This window comes from Heterodontus francisci, chromosome 12 (assembly GCF_036365525.1).
Source record: "Heterodontus francisci isolate sHetFra1 chromosome 12, sHetFra1.hap1, whole genome shotgun sequence".
Taxonomy (NCBI): Eukaryota; Metazoa; Chordata; class Chondrichthyes; order Heterodontiformes; family Heterodontidae; genus Heterodontus; species Heterodontus francisci.
The window spans coordinates 68,875,365-68,894,424 of NC_090382.1; the positions used below are offsets into that span (position 1 = coordinate 68,875,365).

At 43.6% G+C, this 19,060-nt stretch overlaps 1 protein-coding gene across 1 annotated transcript in view; it reads left to right on the forward strand.

Annotated features, from left to right (window-relative positions):
* Positions 1 to 19,060, forward strand: part of LOC137375905 (A disintegrin and metalloproteinase with thrombospondin motifs 2-like) — a 315,989-nt gene that overhangs the window by 217,031 nt on the left and 79,898 nt on the right. The window contains exon 8 of the mRNA XM_068043568.1: positions 18,149 to 18,292. Coding sequence (XP_067899669.1) covers positions 18,149 to 18,292 — 144 coding nt within the window. The remainder of the gene's footprint in view (positions 1 to 18,148; positions 18,293 to 19,060) is intronic.

Here is a 19,060-nt window from a genome sequence, read left to right on the forward strand (position 1 = left end):
TTTAAATCTATGCCCATTAGTTACTGACCTCTCTGCTAAGATTAATAGGCCCTTCACATCCACTCTATACAGGCTCCTTATAATTTTGTACAAAATCAAATCTCCCCTCAGTCTTCTCTGTTCCAAGGAGAACAACCCCAGCCTATCCAATCTCTTCTCATAGTTGCATTTTTCCAGTCTGGCAACATCCTCGTAAATCTCCTCTGTACCCTCTCTAGGGCAATTACATTCTTTCTGTAATGAGGTGACCAGAAGTGCACACAGTACTCAAGTTGTGGCCTAACCAAAAATTTATACAGTTCCAGCATAACCTCCCGGCACTTATATACTATCCCTCAACTAATGAACTAAAGGATTCCATATGCCTTCTTAACCACCTTATCGACCTGATCTGTTACCTTCAGGGATGTGTGGACATTCACTCCAAGATCCCTCCCTTTCTCTACACCTCTCAGTTTTCTCCCATTACTCATGTATTGCTTTGTCTTGTTTGACCTCTCCAAATGCATCATCTCACACTTCTCTTGGTTGAATTCCATTTGCTGCTTTTCTGCCCACCTGACAAGTCCATCGCTATCTTCCTGCAGCTTACAGCTATCCTCACTATCAACCACATGACCAATCTTTGTGTCATCTGCAAACTTCTTGATCACGCCCCCTACATTTACATCCAAATCGTTAATATATACAACAAAATGCAGGGGACCCAGTACTGAGCCCTGCAGAATGCCACTGGAAACAGCCCTCCAGTCGCAAAAACACGCATCAACAATTACCCTTTGTTTCCTGTCACTGAGTCAACTTTGTAACCACCTAGCTGCATTTCCCTGGATCCCAGGGGCTTTTATATTTTTAACCAGTCTGTCATGTGAGACCTTGTCAAAAGCCTTGCTAAAATCCATGAGGACCACATCAACTGCACTCCCTCAGCAGTCTTCCTTGTTACTACTTCAAAAAATTCGATCCAGTTAGTCAGACAAGATCTTTCCTTAACAAATCCATGCTGACTATCCTTGATTAATCTGTTCCCTTGTAAGTGACAATTTATCCTGTCTCTGAGAATTGATTATCATAAGAACTAGGAGTAGGAGTAGGCCGTCCGGCCCCTCGAGCCTGCTCCGCCATTCAGTAAGATCATGGCTGATCTTTTTGTGGACTCAGATCCACTTACCCGCGCTCTCACCGTATCCCTTAATTCCTTTATTGTTCAAAAAGATATCTACCTTAGCTTTAAAAACGTTTACTGAAGAAGCGTCAACTACTTCACTGGGCAAGGAATTCCATAGATTAACAACCCTTTGGGTGAAGAAGTTCCTTCTCAATTCAGTCCTAAATTTGCTCCCTCTAATCTTGAGGCTATGCCCTCTTGTCCTAGCATCACCTGCCAGTGGAAACATCCTCTCTACTTGTATCTTATCTATTCCCTTCATAATTTTATATGTTTCTATAAGATCCCCCCTCATTCTTCTGAATTCCAATGAATATAATCCCAATCTACTCAGTCTCTCATAAGCCAACCCCCTCAACTCCGGAATCAACCTAGTGAACCTACTCTGCACCCTCTCCAGTGCCAGTACATCCTTTCTCAAGTAAGGAGACCAAAACTGCACACAGTACTCCAGGTGCGGCCTCACCAGTACCTTATACAGCTGCAACATAACCTCTCTGCTTCTAAACTCAATCCCTTTAGCAATGAAGGACAAAATTCCATTTGCCTTCCTAATTACTTGCTGTACCTGCAGACCAACCTTCTGCGATTCATGCACAAGGACACCCAGGTCCCTCTGCATAGCAGCATGCTGCAACTTTTTACCATTCAAGTAATAATCCTTTTTACTGTTACTCCTACCGAAATGAATGACTTCACATTTATTAACATTGTATTCCATCTGCCAGACCTTTGCCCACTCACTCAATGTATCTATGTTCCTCTGCAAAGTTTCACAGTCATCTGCACACTTTGCTCTGCCACTCATCTTAGTGTCATCTGCAAACTTTGACACCCTACACGTGGTCCCCAACTCCAAATCATCTATATAAATTGTAAATAATTGCGGTCCCAACACCGATCCCTGAGGCACACCACTAGTGACTGATTGCCAACCAGAATAGCACTCATTTATCCCCACTCTCTGCTTCCTGTTAGTCAACCAATCCTCTATCCATGCTAATACTTTACCCCTAACGCCATGCATCCTTATCTTATGCTTGCAGCCTCTTGTGCGGCACCTTGTCGAAGGCCTTTTGGAAATCGAGGTACACCACATCCACTGGGTCCCCATTGTCCACCTTGCTCGTAATGTCATCATAGAATTCCAAAAGATTTGTCAAGCATGACCTGCCCTTCATGAACCCATGCTGCATCTGCCCAACGGGACAATTTCTATCGAGATGCCCTGCTATTTCTTCCTTGATAATAAACTCAAGCATCTTCCCCACTACAGAGGTTAAGCTAACCGGTCTATAATTCCCCATCTTTTGTCTACCTCCCTTTTTAAACAGTGGCGTCACATCTGCTGTTTTCCAATCTGCTGGGACTACTCCAGGGTCCAGCGAATTTTGGAAAATTACCGCCAGTGCACCTGCTATTTCTCCCGCCATCTCTTTTAGTACCCTGGGATGCATTCCATCAGGGCCAGGAGACTTATCAATCCTCAGCTCCATTAGCTTGCCCAACACTACCTCTTCTGTAATAATGATTGTTTCCAGGTCCTCACCTACGTTCGTCTCTTTGTCAATTACTGGCATGTTATTAATGTCCTCCACTGTGAAGACCGATACAAAATACCTGTTCAATGCCTCGGCCATTTCATCATATCCCATAACTAAATTCCCCTTCTCATCCTCTAAAGGACCAACGTTTACTTTAGCCACTCTTTTTTGTTTTATATATTTATAGAAACTTTTGCTATCTGTCTTTATATTCTGTGCTAGTTTTTTCTCATGTTCTATCTTACTTTTCTTTATAGCTCTTTTTGTGGCTTTCTGTTGACCTTTAAAGTTTTCCCAATCTTCTAGTTTCATGCTGTTTTTGGCCACTTTGTATGCCTTCTCTTTCAATTTGATAGCCTCCCTTATTTCCTGAGACACCCATGGCAGATTACCCCTTTTCTTCCAGTCCTTCCTTTTCACTGGAATATACTTTTGCTGAGCACTTTGAAAAATTTCTTTGAAAGTCCTCCACTGCTCGTGAACTGTCCCACCATAAAATCCTTGTTTCCAGTCTACTTTAGCCAAGTCCTCCCTCATTCTACTGTAGTCCCCCTTGTTCAAGCGCAGGACCCTGGTATTGGATTTTATCTTCACGCTCTCCATCTGTATTCTAAATTCTAAGTTTGCCCACTACTGAGGCCAGACTCACCGACCTGTAATTATTCGGTCTATCCCTCGCTCCCTTTTTAAACAGAGGTACCACTTCAGCAGTCCTCCAATCCTCCGGCACCTCACCTGTATCCAGTGAGGACTGGAAAATGATGGACAGACCTTCTGTTATTTTCTCTCTAGCTTCTTTTAACAGCCTGGGGTACATTTCATGGAGATTTTTATCAACTTTCAAGGATACTAATCCCATTAACAGAAACATAGAGACAAAGAAAATAGGAGCAGGAGTAGTCCATTCGGCCCTTCAAGCCTGCACCGCCATTCAATACAATCATGGCTGATCATCCAAACTCAGTACCCTGTTCCTGCTTTCTCCCCGTATCCCTTGATCCCTTTGGCCCTAAGAACTATATCTAACTCTTTCTTGAATATATTTAATGATTTGGCCTCTACTGCTTTCTGTGGTAGAGAATTCCACAGGTTCACCACTCTCTGGGTGAAGAAATCCCTCCTCATCTCAGTCCTAAATGGCTTACCCCTTATCCTCATCTCTACTCCTGGTCCTGGTCTCCCCCGCCATTGGAAACATCCTTCCTGCATCCTTCCTGTCCGGTCCTGTTAGAATTTTGTAGGTTTCTATGAGATCCCTTCTCATTCTTCTAAACTCTAGCGAATACAAGCCTAATCGACCCAATCGCTCTTCATACGTCGGTCCTGCCATCCCAGTAATCAGTCTGGTGAACCTTCGCTGCACTCCCTCCATAGCAAGAACATCCTTCCTCAGATAAGGAGACCAGAACTGCACACAATACTCCAGATGTGGTCTCACCAAGGTCTTGTATAATTGCAGTAAGACATCCTTGCTCCTGTACTCGAATCCTCTCACTATGAAGGCCAGCATACCATTTGCCTTCTTAACTGTCTGCTGCACCTGCATGCTTGCTTTCAGCGACTGGTGCACAAGGACACCCAGGTCTCGCTGCACCTCCCCCTTTTCCAATCTATTGCCATTCAGATAATAATCTGACTATTTTTGCCACCAATGTGGATAACCTCACATTTATCCACATTATACTGCATGTGCCATAAATTTGCCCACTCACTCAACCTGTCCAAATCACACTGGGCTTCTCTGCATCCTCCTCACAGCTCACACTCCCACTCAGCTTTGCGTCGTCTGCAAACTTGGATATATTACATTTAATTCCCTCATCTATATCATTAATATATATTGTGAATAGCTGGGGGCCTAGCACTGATTCCTGTGGTACCCCACTAGGCACTGCCTGCCACTGGGAAAAAGACCCGTTTATTCCTACTCTTTGGTTCCTGTCTGCCAACCAGTTCTCTATCCATATCAGTACCTTACCCCCAATCCCATGTGCTTTAATTTTGCACGCTAATCTCTTATGTGGAACCTTATCGAAAGCCTTCTGAAAGTCCAAATACACCACATCCACTGGTTCTCCCATATCTATTCTACTAGTTACATACTCAAAAAATTCCAGAAGATTTGTCAAGCATGATTTCCCTTTCGTAAATCCATGTGGACTTTGTCCTATCCTGTCATTGTTTTCCAAGTGCTCTGTTATTACATCTTTTATAATGGACTCCAGCATTTTCCTCACTACTGATGTCAGGCTAACCGGTCTATAATTCCCTGTTTTCTCTCTACCTCCTTTTTTAAATAGTGGGGTTACATTAGCTACCCTCCAATCCATTGGAACTGTTCCAGAGTCTATAGAATTTTGAAAAATGACCAGCAATGCAACTACTATTTCTAGGGCCACTTCCTTAAGTACTGTGGGATGTAGATTATCAGGCCTGGGGGACTTATTGGTCTTCAATCCCATCAATTTCCCTAACACCATTTCCCTTCTAATACTGATTTCATACAGTTCCTCCTTCTCACTAGACCCTATATTCCCCAACATTTCTGGGAGGTAATTTCCGTCCTCCTTTGTGAAGACAGAAGCAAAATATATATTTAATTGGTTTGCTATTTCTTTGTTCCCCATTATAAATTCCCCCATTTCTGACTGTAAGGGACCCACATTTGTCTTCACTAATCTTTTTCTCTTCACATATGTATAGAAGCTTTCACAGTCAGCTTTTATGTTCTCTGCAAGCTTACTCTCATACTCTATTTTCCCCTTCTTACTCAATCCCTTTGTCCTCCTTTGCTGAATTCTAAACTGCTCCCAATCCTCAAGTTTTCTGCTTGTTCTGGCCATTTTGTATTTCTCCTCCTTAGATCTAATACTATCCCTAATTTCTTTTGTAAGCCACGATTGAGCCACCCTTCCTGTTTTATTTTTGCACCAGACAGGAATACTTCATCTCTCCCTATGTTTAACACATCCAATACTTGACATCCCTCCTCCTGAAGTACAATATCTGCATCATCCCCCTCTTTTGCGAAGACTGACGCAAAAAGCTATTCCAACATCTTCTGCCCCTACACATAGGTTACCCTTTAGGTCTTTTATGGGCCCTACTCTTTCCTTAGTTATCCTCTTACTCTTAATGTATTGATAAAACATCTTTGGGTTCACCTTGATTTTGCTTGGCAATATTCTTTCATGCCCTCTCTTAGCTCTCCTAATTTCCTTTTTGATTTCACCTCTCTACTTTCTATACTCCTCTCGGCTTTCTGTAGTATTGAGTTCTCTGTGTCGGACATAAGCTTTCCTTTTCTGCATTATCTTACCCTGTAAGCTCCTTGACATCCAAGGGGCTCTAGATTTGGCCATCGCACCTTTTCTCTTTGTGGGAATATATTTACTCTGAACCCCTTGAATCTCCCCTTTTAATACCTCCCACTGCTCCAACACTGATTTACTTTCAAATAGCTGTTTCCAGTCCACTTTTGCTAAATCACTCCCCAGTTTAGTAAAATTGGCCTTGCCCCAGTTGAAAACTCTAACTCCTGTTCGATCTCTGTCCTTTTCCATAATTACGTTAACACTGACTGAATTATGATCACTACCACCAAAATGCTCTTCCACTGCCACTCCTTCATCTGCAACTTGTCCGCCCATTCCAACAATTTGTCTATGTCGTTTTGATGTTGTATACTATCCTCCTCACAGTTCACAATTGTTTCAAGTTTCGTATCATCTGCAGATTTTGTAATTCTGCCCTGTACGCCAGGTCCAAGTCATTAATATATATCAGGACGAGCAAGGGTCCCAACACTGATCCGTGGGGAACTCCACTACAAATCTTCCTCCAGCCTGAAGAACATCCATTAATCACTACTCTCTGTTTCTTGTCACTCAGCTAATTTCGTATCCATGTTGCTACTGTTCCTTTTATTCCATGAGCTATAATTTTGCTCACAAGTCTGTTTTGTGGCATTGTATCAAATGCCTTTTGGAAGTTCTTTTACACCACATCAATAGCATTGCCATCATCAACCTCTGTTACCTCTTCAAAAAATTGCAGCAATTAATTAAACATGTTTTTCCTTTAATGAATCCATGCTGGCTTTCCTTAATTAACCTGCATTTATCAATGTGACTACTAATTTGATCCTGAATTATTTTTTCTAGAAGTTTCCCCATCACCTAAGTTAAACTGACTGGCTTGTAGTTGCTGGGCTTATCTTTACATCTTTTTTTGAACAACGGTGTAGCATTTGCAATTTTCCAGTCCTCTGGCACCACCCCTGAGTCTAAGGAAGACTGGAAAATTATGGCCAGTGCCTCTGCAATTTTCACTCTCTCCTTCAGTATCCTTGGATGCATCTCATCCGGCCCTGGTGCTTTATCAAATTTAATTATAGATAGCCTATCTAATACCGCCTCCTTATCAAATTTTAAATCCTTCTGGTGTATTAATTACCTCCTCTTTCACTGTGGCCTAGGTAGCATCTTCTTCTTTGGTAAAGACAGATGCAAAGTATTCATTTAATACTTAGCTATTCCTGCTGCCTCCCCTTTTGGACCGTAATCAACCCTACTCCACCTTTTGCCACCCTTTTCCTATTTATATGCCTATAGAAGACTTTGGGATTCCGTTTGATGTCAGCTGCCAGTCTCTTTTCATACACTTTCTTTGCTTCTCTTATTTCCCTTTGCACTACTCCTCTGAACCTTCTATATTGAGCCTGATTCTCCATTGTATTATCTACCTGACATCTGTCATAAGCATGCTTTTTCTTCTTCATCTTCATCTCTATCTCTTTTGTCATCTAGGGAGCTCTGGATTTATTTGCCCTACCTTTCCCCTTCGAGGGAATACACCCTGACTGTGTCCAAACTATCTCTTCTTTGAAGGTAGCCCATTGTTCAGCTACTGTTTTTCCTTCCAACCTTTGATTCCAGTTTATTTGGCCCATTCTTACCCCATTGAAGTTGGCTTTCCCCCCAGTTAATTATTCTTACTCTAGATTGTTCTTTGTCCTTTTCCATAACCAACCTGTCACTGATCACTGTCCCCTAAATTTTCTCCTACTGATATTTGATCCACTTGACCCACCTCATTCCGAAGAACCAGGTCCAGCAGTGCCTCCTTTCTCATTGGACTGGAAACATACTGCTGTAGAAAATCTTCCTTAACAAACTCTAGTAACTCTTGCCCCTCACTGCCCTTTACACTACTACTATCCCAGTCTATATTTGGATAATTAAAGTCCCCCATTATAATTACGCTATAATTCTTGCATCTCTCAGTAGTTTCCTTGCAAATTTGTTCTTCTTCATCCTTTCCACTAGTCGGTGGCCTATAGACTAAACCGAGCAATGTAATTGCACCATTTTTGTTTCTTAGCTCTAGCTAAATAGATTCCGTCCTTGACCCCTCAGGGATACTCTCTCTCTCTGTCTCTGCAGCACTGCAATGCTCTCCTTAATCAATACCATCACTGCTCCCTCTTTTCTTACTTTTCTATCTTTCCTGAACACCTTCTATCCAGGAATATTTAACACCCAGTCCTGCCCTTCTTTGCGCCAGGTCTCTGTTATAGCCACAACATCATATTTCCACATGTCAATCTGCGCCTGTAACTCACCAGTCTTATTAACAACACTCCATGCATTCACATATATGCACATTCCATAGGGCTCAGTGTTGGGTCCCTTGCTGTTTGTGGTATATATTAATGATTTGGACTTAAATGTGGGAGGCATGATTGGGAAATTTGCCGATGACACAAAAATTGGCCATGTAGTTGATAGTGAAGAGGATAGCTATAGACTCCAGAATGATATCAATGGTTTGGTTGAGTGGGTGGAAAAGTGGCAAATGGAACTCAATCCAGAGAAGTGTGAGGTAATGCATTTGGGAAGGGAAAGCAAAGCAAGGTAATACACAATAAATGGGAGGATATTGAGAGGGGTAGAAGAAGTGAGAGACCTTGGAGTGCATGTCCACAGGTCCCTGAAGGTGGCAGGACAGGTAGATAGAGTGGTGAAGAAGTGCTTTCCTTTATTGGCCAAGGTACAGAATTCAAAAGCAGGGATGTAATGCTGGAACTATATAAAATGCTAGTTAGGACACAGCTGGAGTATTGCATACAGTTCTGGTCACCACATTACAGGGAGGACATAATTGCTCTGGAGAGAGTACAAAGGAGATTTACAAGAATGTTGCCAGGGCTTGAAAGTTGCAGCTATGAGGAAAGATTGGATCAGCTAGGATTGTTTTCCTTAGACCAGAGGAGGCTGAGGGGTGACTTAATTGAGGTGTACAAAATTATGAGGGGCCCAGATAGAGTAGACAGGAAGGACCTGTTTCCCCTAGCGGAGAGATCAATTACCAGGGCGCACAGATTTAAGGTGATTGGTAGAAGGATTAGAGGGGACATGAGGAAAAACTTTTTCACCCAGAAGGTGGTGGATGTCTGGAATTTACTGCCAGGAATGGTGGTGGAGGCAGAAACCCTCAACTCATTTAAAAGGTACCTGGACATGCACCTGAAATGCTGTAACCGGCAAGGCCATGGAGCAGGTGCTGGAAGGTAGGATTAGATCTGCTGGCTAGTTTTTTCGGCCTGTGCAGACACGACGGGCTGCATGGCCTCCTTCTGTGTCGTACTTTTTCTATGGTTCTATTAACCCTGATTTAGACTTTATTACTTTCTCCCTTACTCTGACCCCACCTAATACTTTACTATTCCCTACTCTAGTGCTATCTATTTCTCCCAGTATTCTATGCACCTTGGTATTTTTCTCTGATATTTCCTCCTGGTTCCCACCCCCTGCCAAGTTAGTTTAAACTCTCCCCAATAGAACTAGCAAATCGCCCCACAAGGAAATTTGTCCCATCTCTGTTCAGGTGCAACCCGTCTGGCCTGTACAGGCCTCACATTCTCCGGAACTGATTCCAATGTCCCAGGAATCTAAAGCCCTCCCTCTTGCACCATCTTTCCAGCTACACATTCATCTTCTTTATCCTCATATTTCCGTATCCACATGCGCGTGGTACTGGGAGTAGTCCGGAGATTCTTACATTTGAGGTCCTGCTTGTTAATTTCATACTTGGCTGACTAAACTCTTTCTGCAGGGCCACATCCCTCTTTCTATCTATGTCGTTGGTATCAATGTGGACTATGACTGCTGGCTGTTCACCCATCCCCCACAGGATGCTGTGCAGCGGTTCAGTGGCATCCTTGACCTGGCACCAGGGAGGCAACATATCATTCAGGATTCACATCTGCAGTCACAGAAATACCTGTCTGTTCCCCTGACTATTGAATCTCCTTTCACTATTGCTCTTTCAGTATTCTTAATGCCCCCCACGCAGCCAAGCCAATGGTGGTGCCACGGCCTTGGCTCTGGCTGCACTGCCCAGATAAACCATCACTATCCTCAGTATTCAGAATTGAATACTGGTTCGGGGTTTGCTGCACTACCTGCCTGTTTCTTCTTGACTGTCTGATGATCACCCATTCCCTCTCTCCCTGCATGTTCTTAAGCATTTATAAACATGCTATGCACGACGCTGTCAACCTCACAGATGTGCCGCATTGACGACAGCTGCTGCTCAAGTTCTGAAACCTGGAGCTCAAGCTGCTGCAACTGACGATACTTCCCGCACATATGGTTATCCAGGACATGAGACGTGTCCTGAAGTTCACACATAGCACAGGATGTGCACTGTAAAGGTTGGAGCAGCCCTGCCATTCCTCTATCTGTTAATTAATAACCTTGCTACTGCTAATAAAGCTAACTACTGCTAATAAACCTTTACCAATACTAGTAAACCATAGTACTATTAATAAACCTCACTAATGTTAATAAACCTTATTAATGCTGATAAACCTTATTAATATTGATAAACCGTACTCATACTTAATGTATCTTACTAGTAGTAATAAACCTTACTTTTAAAAAAGAAAGATAGGAGTCATCAGTTTATTCCCTAGTTTAGATAAGATAAATAGGAAATACTCACCAGCCAATCATTTACCTGCTTCCCTGTGATGTCACATTTGAATTTTTCTTTCTGAACGCTGGCTCTGAACCTACAGATTGGAGGCGGCTGCAGATAGCCCCGCTCTGTTCTCGCTGTTTCCCACCGCTCTCACAGTGAAGTCTCGCTCTCTCCTGGGCTCTTCATGCCCCACTGCGCTCTCGCTGTTTCCCACAACTCTCACAGTGAAGTCTCGCTCTCTACCAGGTTCTTCATGCTCCACTCCGCTCTCGCTGTTTCCCGTGACTCTCACAGTGAAGTCTCACTCTCTCTCCTGGGCTCTTTATGCCCCGCTCAGCTCTCGCTGTTTCCCACCACTCACACAGTGAACTCGCGGAATGTCACTGCAGAGATTGTCAAATTGCCTATGACGCATCACACATGGGCAAGTGTTGGCACTTGCAGTTGTGAGCAACAAAAATCTTCTCTTGTGCTGTGAAGATGTAATCTTCCTTCTGGCATTCAACTCTATTAATGTCTTCTGCAGGCTTCAGTCAGCATACTCTTGCGAAATGTCCCATTTTTCTGCAGGCATTACACTTCTTTCCTCTTGCAGGACAAATTTTGTAATGAGGACATGCACCATCACAGTGATTGCATGTTTGAATGTTATATGATTGTGATCTCTGTCTTGGTCTTCCTCGACATGATCCTGACTTGGCTTCAGGGGATTCTCGTCTTACGTTATTTGCCTCTTTCCCTTCTAAGACTTCGGCGTGTCTTCACTGGCTTCCAGCATTCTGCCAATATTGAGTAACCTTTGCAAGTTTAATGATTCATCTTCTCTAAGAGCTTGCCTTCTTAGTCTTGGTGATTGGCAGGTTCTAATGATCTGGGAGATGATTTCTTTGTCCACATCTGTGAAGTTGCAGTTCTGGCTAAGTCTTCTAAATCTCGTCACATAGTGGTCAAGGGTCTTGCGCTTGTCTTGTTTTACTTGCCTCTGAAGACATAAATTTCATAGTGAGGATTTGCCCTCAGTTGAAAATATCTTGTTAGATCATCCTTCACTGCATCATATTCATCATCGGTTCTGGTGTCTGTGAGTGTATCGAAGATATTGTCGACTTTTGGTCCAGCATAGGAATAGTGTAGGAATAATGCTCTGTTTCTTCGGGCTGTATTGATATTGAGTGCCACCATTAGGCGTTCAAATCTTGCTAGCTCTTTGCTCTATGCGGCCCTTGGTTGCTGTCCGCCTCTGTAAAGGTTGGAAAAACTGGCAGTTGTTGTGCACACGATGATTTCTTTTGCTTAAATCTGGAACAAAACTTTTTTTTTGAGTTCCAGCCCAGGTTTTCTCTCTATACTAGTCCATGTTTTCTCTCTGATCCATTCCTGCTTTTCTCTCGACTTGTATGTTTTTTTCTTTCTGTCCTTGGATCCTTCTATGCTTTGTCTTTTCTTTTTTCTCTCTCTTTTTTCCTCCTTGACTCCTGAAATTGTAGTGTTTTGCCATATTTTCTTAAGACTTCATGAAATAATAACCACTGACTTTACATTTGGACTCAATGCAAACACTATTTGTTGTCTTATAAACAAGAAATGCTGCAAATAAGGTCTGACAGCATCTGTGGAGAGAGAAGCAGAGTTAACGTTTCAGGTTAGTGACCCTTCATCAGATCTCAACTCAACCTGACCTGAAATGTTAACTCTGCTTCTCTCTCCACAGATGCTGCCAGACCTGCTGAGTATTTCCAGCATTTCTTGTTTTTATTTCAGACTTCCAGCATCTGCGGTATTTTGCTTCTATTTATTGTTTACTTATCTACATTCTATGATCCCAAGTCCAGGTCATTTCCTCATTGGTATGTGTGTGTTCTTTGTAAACCATGTACTGAGTGTCTCTCTCAAAATGGTGTCTGCTCCTTGTATATGTCTGGTGATGTCATCAGTTCCATTAGTGGCCGAGTTTCTTAAAAGTACGGTTTCTTAAAGGTGAAGTCCCCAGTACAATACATTGCATGTACTATGGACAGGGAGCCACGGAGTGATGAGCAAGTAGAGTCAGATGCAGGACAGGATATGGGCAGTTGAGTTTTTAAGAAGTGAGGGATAATGATGAGAGGAGCATGGAAGGTTGGTAGGGAACTGTTGAAGAAATTGAGTGCAGAAGTGACAAAAGTGTGGATAAAGGTTTTAGCAGCAGTAGTGGAGGAGAGGCAGGTGATGTTGCTGAGGTGAATGTGACAGTCCTGAAATTCTAGTGTGACTGTTGTCCACTGGAAGTGTGATGAGTGGAACTTCTGCTCACCTGTATGCCCCAGCCTTGACTCCATTGCAAATCCTAGGGATGGGTTCATTTGCTTGATGAACTGATGCTGATCTGATGAGACATCTGTCCCATGCCAGGACATGGACCAGTCTGGTCAGTGTGGTTCAAGATAAAATTCTCTGTTGCTCGGCACTTCAGTGATAATTTACCACTTTCCTGAGATAGCAGACTTCAAAAACAATGCAGTTTGCGATTAGAAGGAAAATCCAGCCCAATATGTTTTGTATGGAGGTGAAAGAGATATATCCTTGAAATTGAAGAAAAATTGTGATGATTTGATTTATAGCAATTTACAATGCCTGTCACTTTGTCTTAATCCCTAGTACAGTGAGGGTCTAATGTGCTTCTGTAGTGTCTGACACAATATAATGGATTGGGGAAGCATGTCTGATTTAGAGGCTTGCTTATCAGCCATTGGCAAACCTCTAAGCCTGAAAAAATATTTGATAGACCACAACACAATATTTGTGTGTGTTTATTTTTTCATACGTCCCATTTAGAGGAAAGCTCTATTGGCACTCAAGTTCTTAAAGTGGCAGAAGCTTTGTCTGGGATTTTATACCGGCAACAGGGGTCCCAGCAGCATGCTGAAAGGTGGGCTAGACCCTGCCGCGGCCCTCTGTCAGACCCCCGATAGAATTTCACAGTGGACAGACAATTAACTGACCACCACCAGAGGGCCAACAGCTCTGCAGTACAAGCAGTGGCACCGGGAGCAGTGGCCACTGCTGGTATCGCAGGAAGCCTGCAATGGACAAAATGTCAGAGACCCCGAGACACAGGTAAGTGGGGTCGGGGTCACCGAGGCCAGTCAGGCAGGCCCCAGGAGGGGGGGATGTGGCTGGGGGGACAGCCATCACTGCCGGGGGCCCCTCCAGGGGCCATGGATTGCCCCCAGAGGTGGGGCCCCCGAGCCCGAGCCTGCTAGAAGTCCACTAGGTCTCACCTGGCAGTGTCTCCACATGGTGGCAGGCCCCTCCGACTTCAGTAAAATCGGAGCAGTGGTGGGAAGCTGCCCTTAAGTGGCCATTAATTGGCCAGTTAAGGGCCTCAATTGGCCTGGGGTGAGAAGGCCATTCTTAGCCTTCCCCACCCTGGACAAAATGGCAAGGGGCAAGGACAACATTGGGCATGCTGTCGGCGCTACCCCTTGCCATTCTGTGTTCCCCCGGCCTCCGTTCTGTCTCCAAGGGCAGGATAAAATTGTGCCCTTTGTATTTTTTAAGTGTTTGCAGTACTTTTTAGTGCAATATTGCTTTGATTAACATTTTTCCCGTGGATGTCATTCTTTAATTTACATTATATTTTATGCCAAAACGAAATTAGAAGCCGCCTTTTCCCTCTATTTAAGTTGTAATTTTTAAATTGTCTCAATATTTCATGGTTGCGGTGGTATAAGATGCATGGAGGATGCTCGGAGGCAGCAGGCCACCCCTAAAGATATTTGTACCCCTCAGCCTGCTGACTTTCCAATGGCTGAGTACAACTGCTTCAGCTTCCTGTGGGTCAGCAGAGTGCTATCTATAGAGCTTTGCCATCTGCAGCTAGCACACTTGCAGCCAAATTGTAACATACCAACTGTTGGTATGTGGCTCGTTCTGGCTAACAGCTATATTGCACCTCACATATGGATCAAACTGGTGCTTGGATCAGTGTATTTCACACTTTCATCTTATCTCCCACTGAGCAGCATTACAGTTGCTTAAAGGAAATGTCTAGCATTTATGTAGTGCCTTTCCTGACCTCAGGATGTCCTAGAACACTTTACAGCCAACTAAGTACTTTTGATATAAAAACAGAAAACACTGAAAATACTCAGCAGATTAGGCAGCATCCATGGAGCGACAAACAGAGCTAACATTTCAGGTTGAACTCAGAGTACATCAACGGTACTTTTGATGTTTAGGTAATGCAGCAGCCAATTTGCACATAGCAAGGTTCCACACACAGCATGACCAGATATTTTAGTGATTTTGGTTGAGAGATTAATATTGGCCAGGACACGGGAAGACTCCCCTGTTCTTCTTTGAATAATGCCATGGGATCTTCTTCGTTCACCTGAGAGAGCAGACAGGGCCTTGGTTTAACAGATTATCTGAGAGATGGCACCTCCAACAGCACTCCCTCAGTACTACACTGAGGTGCAGTCTTGATAATATGCTCAAGTCTCTGGGGTGGGGTTTGAACCAACATCCTGCTGTCTTAGAGGTGAGAATACTATCACTGAGCAAGACTGACACATAGGGGCATCCAGAGGTACCTCACTGTCTCCACGAGAACGAAGTTGGCCCAGCTGCCTCCCTGGCAGTGCCCCTCAGGTAGGTCTTAGGAAGCAGGGTGTCAATCCTGAGGGAGAGAGGGAGCAATTAGAAGGGGATTGCACGGGGTGGGGGACGCAACAACGATCTTCAGGATTGCTGTGGAGTGGTCCTACAGACTCTACATTCAGATAAGTATTTTCTTTTAAAAGATAGTAATCTCCAGTGGTTCCTTTATGATTGCTGGTTAGGCATCAGGTTGACATGTTATCCTGAATGCAGTCAAACCAGCCTTGGACAGCCCAATTTCAGGAAGGTGCCTCAAACAAGCATTAGGATCCTCATCTGCATATGTAAAGGGGTGAATGCCTGTTTCAAACGTGAGTCTTGGATCACCTATACTGGAGTCTTAACCAATATGGTGGGTACCACACTTCCTCACAGAATGTGTGTACGTATACTGTGCGCCATATTGGTTACTTAGGCACCCATTTTACCCTGTAAAACGGGAGCTCTGTTGACAGATTCCTAAGCCCTAATGTCAATGTATGCTGCATTTCCCAAAGTCTAAGTCCTTCCTGCCATATACTCAACCCATTAATAAGTGCCAATGGTTTGATGTTTACAGCCCATGGGACATGGGAGTGTGACATGTCATTCCAGTGTAAGTTGCAGCTTAAATGTTTGCCCTAGGTATATATGAGATGCAGTGAAAGAGCTAAAGGTTGTGTGATGGCTTGGTATGGCAACCTGTATATGTGAGATAGCTTGATGGGCAACATTTTGTGACATGCAATCTTGGCACCACTGGACAGTGTTATTGCCAGTCTTACCATGCTAGGTTTATATAGTATGCCATCTTTTCCTGCATTTGATCCTGGGTGCTGCAGATTCTGGTTTGCATAGTATTCATTCTGGCTGCCACCTTTTGTCAGACATGGTGCATTGTCATCCTATGGGAAGGGTGTCCTGGAGCGCCTAGCATATCCATGTTGCTAACCATCAAACAGGGAGTAGGGACTACAGCATTCCAGCACTTGCAAAAGACTCTTTTTCATGCTTTGAGTTTGGGATTGCCTTCACTTGCTCTTGCTTGGATACTTTTTTCATCTTCCTTTTATCACTTTTTTGTCAGCCCCTGCCCAGGCAGCATTTGTAAATGCTACGGAATATCAATATGAACAATTTTCTGCCTTTCTAACGGCTGGAAGATTTTTTTCACACCATAAATCGGCCCCTCATGCACCAAATACTAGGAGCAGACAGTAATTATTATATTAACTAAGCTCACACTATCACTTGCCCAGGCGAGGATGCCCGCAGGTGTTTTTTTTAATTCATTCACAAGATGGGGGCATCACTTAAATGGCCAGCATTTATTGCCCATCACTAGTTGCCCTGGTGAAGGTAGTGGTGTGCCTCTTTCCCTAAACTGCTATGCTCGGAATGGTGAAGGTACTCCCACAGTGCTATTAGGTAAGGAGTTCCAGGATTTTGACCCAGCAATGATGAAGGAACGGTGATATATTTCCAAGTCATGATGCTGTGTGAATTGGAAGGGAACTTGAAAGTGGTGGTGTTCCCACGTGCCTGTTGCCCTTGTCCTTCTAGGTGGTTGAGGTCGTGGGTTTGGGAGGTGCTGTCGAAGAAGCCTTGGCAAGTTCCTGCAGTACAGCTTGTAGATGGTGCACACTACAGCCGTGGTGCACTGGGGTGGAAGGAATTAATGTTTAATGTGGAGGAGGATGGGGTGCCAAACAAACAGGCTGCTTTGTCCTGGATGGTGTCGAGCTTCGTGAGAGTTTTTGGAGCTGCACTCATCCAAGCAAGGGGAGAGTATTCCATCACACTCCTGACTTGTGCCTCGTAGATGGTGAAAGAGTTTTGCAAGTCAGGAGGTGAGTCACTCACTACAAAATATCCAGTCTCTGACTTGCTGTTGAGACCACAGTATATATGTGGTTGGTACAATTAAGTATCTGGTCAATGGTGACCCCCAGGATATTGATAGTGGGGTAATGCATCAAGGATGGTGCTTAGATTATCTCTTGTTGGAGATGTCATTGCCTGGCACTTGTGTGGCACCAGTGTTTCTTGCCACTAATCAGCCCAAACGTGAATGTTGTCCAGGCCATGATTCATGCGAGCACGGACTGCTTCACTATCTGAGGATGTGTGAATGGTGCTGAACATTGTGCAATCATCAGCAAACATCCCCACTTCTGATGTTATAGAGGGAAGGCCATTGGTGAAGCAGCTGAAGATGGTTGGGCCTAGAACACTACCCTGAAGAACTCCTGCAGCCACATCCTGGGACTGAGATGATTGTCCTCCAACAACCACAACCATCTTCCTCTGTGCTGATTTCCACTGACTTCAATTATGCTAGGAATCCTTGATGCCACACTCGGGTCAAATACTACCTTGATTTCTAGGGCAGTCACTCTCACCTAACCTCTGGAATTCAGCTTTTTTGTCCCTGTTTGGAACAAGGCTGTAATGAGGTCTAGAGCTGAGTGGTCCTGGCAGAACCCAAAGTGAGCATTGGTGAGCAACTTATTGGTGAGTAAGTGCTGCTTGATAGCATGGTCATTGACCCCTTCCATCACTGTGCTGTCTGAGCACATTGGTCCAAGTCCCAGCAGTTGTGAATAAAGTCCATTATAGACAATGGAAAGCACAATGTAAATATTAAATGAGAATTTTGGATTCATAGTCATGCCTTCATTTGGTCTTCGTAGTGACTCTTTTAATGTTGAGCACTTGGCTTTGCCTTGTGTTTAAACACATACAATGTACTAAAAACCATGGGTAAAAAATCTAACTTCTTGATCGACTGTATTGTACCACCTGATTTTCATTTTTCTCCATCTACTAGGTTAGGCATGGAACATGATGGCCAAGGCAATCATTGTGGCGATGAGATCAAAATGGGAAGTATCATGGCACCATTGGTTCAGGCTGCATTTCATCGTTTCCACTGGTCTCGCTGCAGTCAACAGGAGCTGAACCGATACTTGCAGTGAGTGAAATAAAAATCTGATATGGAATTGTTGCTGGTACCCCAATAAATGAAATTACAAATGTTATCAAATGTCATCCAGTTAAATGAATAAAGCTCAGTGAATCTAGCCCAGCATTTCCTATAATGTTCTTTTTTGAAACAAATATTTTGAGCTTTCTAGGTTCTAGATCTTCTTTACAATTAGTTTTTCTTCCCTTTGCTATATCATTGCCTTCCCTTCAGATTAATGATACCTCATAACAGAAAAACAAGTCAAAGCATCCAGCCTTCTGTTTTCTTCTTTAATTGTGTTCCAAGAAAGATATAATAGCGAGAAAGGAAAATAATACAAAAACAGAGAGCTTTTGCGTGCATTATGGTACTGTTCTTTCGTTGTCAGTGGGTCAATAACCTGTAAATCCCTACTCAACCCCTTTGTGGGAGCACCTTTAATCCAAGAACTTCAATGGTTGAGGAGTGGCCCAAAATCTGACACTGAGCCACAGAAGGAGATATGAAGACAGGTGGTCAAAGGTTTGGCCAAAGAGGCAGATTTTAAGGAGTGACTTTTTTTTAGTTTAGTTTAGTTTAGAGATACAGCACTGAAACAGGCCCTTCGGCCCACCGAGTCTGTGCCGACTATCAACCACCCATTTATACTAATTCTACACTAATTCCACATTCCTACCACATCCCCACCTGTCCCTATATTTCCCTACCACCTACCTATACTAGGGGCAATTGCTAATGGCCAATTTACCTATCAACCTGCAAATCTTTGGCATG